Here is a 7,623-nt window from a genome sequence, read left to right on the forward strand (position 1 = left end):
AAACCTCAACGCTATGCGCGTCAAATCGACGTTATTCGACGCTATTCCATGTGAATATAGAATTGTACATTATGTTTTACAGTGCAGTGCCTTATACACAGAACTCCGTTTATGTGCGCGCGTTGCCTGTTACGTTTTGTGTATTGAATTGCGACTCAATCACAGTAAACGGCGCAGGCACTGTAAAACATATTGCACAATTCTATATACACATAGAATAGCGTCGAATAACGTCGATTTGACGCGCATAGCGTTAAGGTTTCATATGGGTATGATTCGTTTTTGTTTACAAAATTGCGTTTGAATTAAGAATAAGATGAACAAAATGTTGACAATGAATACAATTCCTTCATTTTCGAATTCTTTCTACATTTAAATGTTATATTCATTACTTTGAGTTTAACAGATCCAATATTTCATTACACAATTTTAATTCGCTTTAAACTTTAATTTTTTTATAAACGATGACGCTATTTCTTTCTTATTCACGGCGGAATGAATGGTACACAAATTAAATGCACACTTTATCACCGGGATAACCTTTAACACCCACCAATCCAGTCACTTTAAATAAGCATCCAGCAAATTCTGATTCTTTGTCGTCACGTGCAGCAGTTGTCACATATAATGTATCTAAATTGGGTCCTCCAAATGCAACTGAAGTCACTTGCTTAACCGGCAATGGAATTTCCAAAAGAACTTTGCCATCTCTGTGTCAAATGAATCTTTAGGTTCAATACAAAAACGATCAATGTATCAAAAGAAGTTACTCACTTTGGATCAATTTTAAGTATTTTTGAACCTCCATAAAATGTAACATACAAATTGCCATCAGAATCAATAGTTAGTCCAGCCGGAAGATAATCGGGAATTTTGCCATTCACACTATATTCAACAATGACTCTTTCGTTGGCTGAGTAAAAATAAACAATATTTTATACCCCGAACAAACGTTGATTCAAATATGATACGTACCAATATCTCCAGTGTTTGGATTGTATTCGTACTCCTTAACATCAAATTTTCCCGAATCGATGTAGTAAAACTTATTTTTGTTCTCATCCCATGCCATGCCATTTGAAATGTAAATGTTGTCCAACACTTCATTGACACCATTACCTTTTTCGTATTTAAATACTTTACCAGCAGCACTTTTGGATGGATCAGCAACTTTCTCTGAAAGCATGGTGCCTCCATAGAATCTACACGATGGATCTGCTTTGGCTGCATTAAAACGATTATCACTCTTATCACTATCAACTTCGAATGCAATTGAATCGAGGGTTGCCTTCGATGATTTACCATCCCAAGTTACGACTCCGACTCTTTTTCCCAAGCCAACAGCATATTTATCAGTGGAATTTGCAATGGGAATTATAAATGGAACAACATATTCTCCATCGATTCCAGCTGTATAGACTTTATTTTCATTGTAATCATAGCGCAATATTGAAGATTCATTGCCATAAACATCACAATAATATAAACTTTGCTTCGCTTCATCCCAGTGAGCTCGAACGCCGACCAATGCTTTTGGCGATGGTATTACCTCCACATTGAATGATATCTAAAAAAACAACATGATATTTCCCAAAACTACATACTTGAAAATATATTGAATAAATGATTTGATCGATTTGAAATTAGACTTACGGCACGTTCAATCGCTAAAGTTGCAATTAAGTAAGTGATAATGTGCGGAAAATACATTGTGTATTCTTTTAAGTTGAGCACAACAGAGTGAGATGAACAAAACTGATTGAATTGTAAAGAAAACATCATTTATTTATGCGAATCTTTTCAGTTAATACAACTGCAATATAATCAAAAGTTCTTCATTATCCAACGAAGGGCACCGCCATTTGCTTCTATCTCTCTGTTGATATTGAACACATTATTTTAATCCCTTATTAATTATTTTTATAAATCGTCCTAAACATTAAATGGTGACATTCACCAATCGAGATATACTACTTATGAAAGTTGCATCTACTTTTATATAATTCATTGACATAAAGTTTTAGTAGCTCAAGATATTATATCCGAATTTGCATAAAAAAAATCAAAATCTCTATGTATGAAAAAGCCAAATTGATAGTGAGTTAAATGCGTAAAAACAGAGTAAACAAAATAAACTTTTGATTATTATTATTTGTACAAACAATCAGACAATATTTTGAGCTGACTGATCATCTCAGATTACACGAATTAGCCAGACAATTGGTACATTGGTAATGTTGTTGTCACAAAATGGAAATGTACTAATTAGCTAATTCGTTGCATCTGAGATGATCAGTCAGCTTAATATATTGTCTAATTTTTTGTGCAAATAAAAATGAACAGTTCACAAAAAATGTCCTTCAAAATAATTCTACTTGTAGATTAAATTTTTTAATCTGAATGTTTTTGGTTGGTTGAAATTCAAGTGGAACAAACAACGTATATCACATGCATAGTACCTATACATATATGAAAATACATATTACTTTTAATCTTAATTCTTTTTGTTATATTAAAATACCCAAAATTATTATCACACGATTACAGAGTTGTACCTACATTCGAATTCAACAATTAAAAATACACAAACATGCATGCGATAAGTATTCATAAAAGATTTTTGTAGAAAATGACAGTAAAATGTGTCAGTGAAGTTTCCATATGTTTTTACTTGATATTGAATTCCCGCTTTCTTTTGTGATAATTTATATTACTTTCTACTTCATTCTTGATGTGAATTGAGGTTTAACGATGTATATTTTCTCTGTCTTTCAATACATTCAGTACACAGTGAATAGTCTCATTAAATTACTGCAGCTCACCAGATTTTCGCATAGTTGAGAATGTTTGTTTCGCCATAGAAACGTGTTTGAGCCGCACAAATTCTTCAAATATTGTTAGACGAGATATGTAATGCAATAAGAAAATTATCGAGACAAGTTCCTTAGCGGCATTTTGTGAATGCACTTAAATTGAATAAAGAAATTACTCCGGTCCATACGGAATTGTCTCGATTGGCTGTGAATAACTTCATTGCTTTGGTGGTTTTTCTTCTTCTTTACGGTTGGTTTTGGTTTACAAAATTGCATTTGAATTGAGAATAAAACTAGTGAAATTTTGACAGTGAAAAGAAATTCCTATCTTGATTTGAATGTCTTCTTCGAATGCTTCGCATTAAATGAAGCCAAAAGGGGAACAAAAAGTATGTTGAGCATTTCAAAATCAAGTAAATGCAATTTGGCATTAGGCTGACGACGATGAATGTCGTGTGTGGTTTTCGTGTAATTTTGCTTGCGTTCGTTGTTTGTCCATGTTGACAGCGTTCCCAGAAATTTGCACTGAATTTTAAAATAATGCCAATGGATTTTAAAGAATGTTCTTTGGAAATGTTCAATCAGACGTTCGAAAAAATGGTCCAACCCAACTGGATGCATTCCTCACTGCTTCAATTGTATCCTTTCAATAAAGATATTTTCTGGTTCATTAAATCCTGCTGTGCTTATATTCAGGGAATGCAATCTGATTTTAATGCTGAATACTGCCAAAATTACGGAGAGTAAGAATTGATGACGTCACATGCTATTCACAAAACTCAATTCTTTCAATGCCATTCCGCTTACATGATTTAAAATCAATGAAATAAGTTCCTTTTCACTTCATACAAAATCATCAATCCATTTCCAGTGCCATCTTGGTATTGAATTCGAGGTGATGTTCAGCATATTATTTTTTATGACACACGTACGTTGCTGCCAATAACATCATATACATATTTTCCGACTTGGTTAAAGTGCGCCTAGACACCATAACACTCAATCACATACGGCAAAAATTTTGTTGTTTACTTCACGTAGTGAGCGCTTTCTTTCATTCTTTTATTCTTCGATTCCACTCTTAATTCGGTTATCCCGGCTGCAAAAGAGATTTTCGAATACGTGATATAAATACATAAAATTGGTTTTGGTGTGTTCTCTTACATGTAGAAACATCGTCAAATCTTACGATAAGATGCTATCAATTTCTCGCGTAAAATGGTTCATTTTCACAATAAAATGACATTGATTTTTATCTAATGTCGTCAATTACGGCGTAAATATGTTCATTCAATTGCATTGATGGTGATTATGTCGAAAAATTGGCAAATAACCGGAATTGGTGCGATTCTCAACATAATCTTTCATATTAAGGACGAAAAACATTCATAAATCACATACTTTTCAAATCCAAAATTTATGTTCAGCTATTTTGGACATCATCCATTTTAAATCTCCGGTAATAGTTTCTGGAAGTTGGTTTTAAATGAAGTTACCATGATTCATGCATAAAATATAAATTCAATCTCTTCCTTTTCCTACTATTTTTAACTTTTCACGTTAAACACTGGTTTGCTGAAATTAATCCCCATAAAATTTCCAAATTTATCGCATCACATAAAGTTTTGAGTTCAATCATTTTGTGTCGTTGGTATAAATTTAAAACTTCAATTTTTCAAAACTATTTTCGAGTTTGAGCCGCAGAAAATAGGTTACGGAACACTTTTCAATGTTTCCACATTTTTGAGTGGACTAATTTACATTGATTGCGAATAAAAGGTTAACTTTATCATTGATCGTCGCATAAAAAATCACTTAACCATCACTCAATTTCCGAACTTTACACATTCACACACACACATAGAGAGAGAGAGGGAGAGAGAGAGAGAGATTCAAGTCGAAGCCAATGTAATTCGATGTCATTATGATCGACAGCCGCTTTCATGCGCACACGTTTCGTTGAAAGCATCTATTTAATGTGGATGAATGCTCGTTGTTGGAATATAAAAATGACGTGAGAATTTTCGTGTGTGTGTTTTTTACTCGTTCGCCTTGTTTGGGGCACGTTTCACATAGCACAAACTATTCATTCGTTTTAATACGACCATTATACGCACATGATTCGTATGAACTTTTGGTATGTGATTGGGGGGTGTGATTGGTATAGTGCGACGAACGAAGCAAACACCGAGCGTTCTGTGAGGGATCAGATTTGGTCAAATTTGGTTCGATAGAAATTGTTCGATAATATTGTGTGGTATCGTATAAAAGAAGTAAGCCGTCGTATGTTTTGTATACGATGCTTAATATTTTTTTGGTCGGTCACACGTGCAATCTCAGTATGTGCATTTCGATACGTATAGTTGTGTTGTGTTTATCCGGCGTTTCCAAACCTAATTGAAAAAGTTTATAATCTGCTCCAGAGCTCAGAAAAAGCATACACACATTTAGTGAGACCACACACAAATGTGGAAAATATCGTACGCAGATTTATGTCAAACTATGAGAAATATTCAAGTGCAAACGTGAATCAAACACTAGCTACGTTGTGCTCATACATTTTTTTTATGGTTAATAATGTTTTATGGCGTGCAATTAAGTGCATATGTTCTGTCAGCTAATAAACGCGAATTTATTTATTTTCTAACAAAAAAAAATCGACAGATCCGAACAAGAAAAGAAAAGAACTGAATGAATGGATACTTGAATACTTGAATTGCCGTGAAATTAGCTGCAAATTTGCTGGAATGCAAACTTTTATAAAACTTGAATGTTGTTTAACAAGTCGGAGGGAGGAAGTCGAGGAAACATCGATTGTATTACTGCGTCATATACATATTGACAATGCACTTATCGTAGCAAAACACACTTTATACAAGATTTCTTCGTTGTCTCGATGCTTTTGCACGAATTTGTTTACCCATTTTATTTCAACCCATTCATTCTTTAACGCCAACGAAAATCTCATTTCCTTTCCTTTTCTTCGCAATGGCATGTACTTTGTTCGACGTTTTTCAGTATTTTGTATTCATGTACGACTTCCGAAATTAATTATTTCCATTGGAAACTTTTACCTCTGTCAGTGTAAAATTGTTTAGTATGTGTTTACGTATTCAGGCCTGATTTTGTATGCACGATGCATTTTGAAAAGTTTTTAAAAACCGTTTTTATGCCATGCTATTTTCGTAATTTGCCGTATTCGATTCGGGCCTCAAGTTGGAATCCAGTTCAATACGGCTATGAACATGTGAAATTAGTCAAATATTTGTTTGTCTTTTTACTTCAACGAGCATCAAATGCCATCAAAAAACTTCACATACATCATAAATAAACAGGACAAACGATAAACAACATCTCACATAACGATACGAAAATATTCAATTTTAAATAAACTTTTCGTATGCATGCATACAATATCGTATCTTTGCGCATATATATTTTCTATCTTTTTTGCTGTTTTGGAATTTGTGTTCACTTGGCGAAATTGATTTTTTATCATCTATATCACATTTTCAGTCTCAGAATATCATATAAAAATTGAATCGAAATTTTCAATTTCAAATGAAATGAAAATATCTAATTGAGATATTCTCGAGCGTTCTTATGAGTCGAAGGTTGAAAATTGTTGTCATTTATATATTACAAAAAAGGGACTTAAGAGGACCGAATTCTATATTGGCAGAAAAGTTATTTAAAAGTAGAAGAGTGGTTGTCGGTTATAAATAACGAGCAAAAGATAGTTTTCACTTGTCAAAGTCACACAAACAGGCTATTTTGTATTTACAGTTGAAAAAAGTTCAATCTCAAAGTGACCGGTTTTTATAAGTTTTCTACTTGTGTTTTGCACCAAAAAACCGTAATACTTGAGTATTTTTGCTGGTCTCAAATGACCAAATCTATTTCAAGCAATTCAAAGTTTCTTCATTAAGAATTATGGTCGGTCATTAAAAATTCTTATGAGAATCGTGGTGGCAATAGTTTCTCTATGAATTTTTTATATTTAGAAATTCATCAATTATTTTAAATTGTAAATAATTCGATTCAAAAACTTGATAGACATTCAATGACGATTTTCTACTTTCATTGAGCAAGTATTGAACGTGATAACTGATGCTTCGTAAAAAAACTTTGATCAAACCTCAAAACAATAAAAATCATTTTTCTCGGTTATCGTTCAGACATCGTACAAAACAAGTATTTGAAGTGGAGACGGTCAAATTCAATCTCACATTTCTTTTTATCATTTTATTTCAACTTTAAACTTGACTTTTATCATTTTGTTTCTCTGTCATACTCTTATGACCAAGTTTTCAAGTGTTTTGTTCGTCATTTGTCGCATTACTCCAAATCGATGAAGAATAAAAGAAAAACCCATGAGCAAAAGTTCGTTCGATTCCTCCACTTGATTCATAAATTTCTGAATCATTAATGGTAATAGTGCCTTATTTGGCAGTTAAGTGGCAGCTCAACAAATGAAGTGAATGTGAATAAACAATGCGATGGTATAGGTTACGTTAATATGTATTTATACGTCATTCAATGGTTTATGTGTCCATATGATCGCGTGAATGTTGTTTAACAAGTGTGTTTTGTGAATGTGTGCAGATGAGTTGTCACCGAATTATTGTGATATCACGCAACTGTACGGTGCCTAACACACAATTATAGCCATACAAGTAGTTGAGCGAGAGTTCGAATTTATTGTCTGCCTGCGTATATGTATACATGGAAATTAAATGAACACTCAGTCAGAAAATAAGGTTCGTCTTTTGAGCGAATAAATAAATAAATTCAGTTGGATTGTAAATGT

The 7,623-nt window shown here is 33.0% G+C and overlaps 1 protein-coding gene across 1 annotated transcript; it reads right to left on the reverse strand.

Annotated features, from left to right (window-relative positions):
• Positions 1 to 348: 348 nt before the first annotated feature.
• LOC116340665 (regucalcin-like) lies at positions 349 to 1,782 on the reverse strand. Its single transcript, XM_031767273.1, has 4 exons — positions 1,654 to 1,782; positions 976 to 1,567; positions 775 to 913; positions 349 to 710 (listed from the first exon to the last, which is right to left on the reverse strand). Exons 1-4 carry the CDS (start codon positions 1,780 to 1,782, stop codon positions 512 to 514), a joined length of 1,059 nt encoding a protein of 352 aa, XP_031623133.1. The 3' UTR covers positions 349 to 511.
• Between the last annotated feature and the right edge of the window lie 5,841 nt (positions 1,783 to 7,623).

Source organism: Contarinia nasturtii, unplaced genomic scaffold (genome assembly GCF_009176525.2).
Source record: "Contarinia nasturtii isolate CC-2019 unplaced genomic scaffold, AAFC_CNas_1.1 Cnas_scaffold_695, whole genome shotgun sequence".
In the NCBI taxonomy this organism is placed as follows: Eukaryota; Metazoa; Arthropoda; class Insecta; order Diptera; family Cecidomyiidae; genus Contarinia; species Contarinia nasturtii.

Coding starts and splice junctions, on each gene's coding strand:
- LOC116340665 (XM_031767273.1), bottom strand. CDS start 1,782: ATGATGTTTTCTTTACAATTCAATCAGTTTTGTTCATCTCACTCTGTT. Junction 914..975: donor TCCAAACACTGGAGATATTG/GTACGTATCATA, acceptor ATTTTTACTCAG/CCAACGAAAGAGTCATTGTT. Junction 711..774: donor ATACTTAAAATTGATCCAAA/GTGAGTAACTTC, acceptor CATTTGACACAG/AGATGGCAAAGTTCTTTTGG.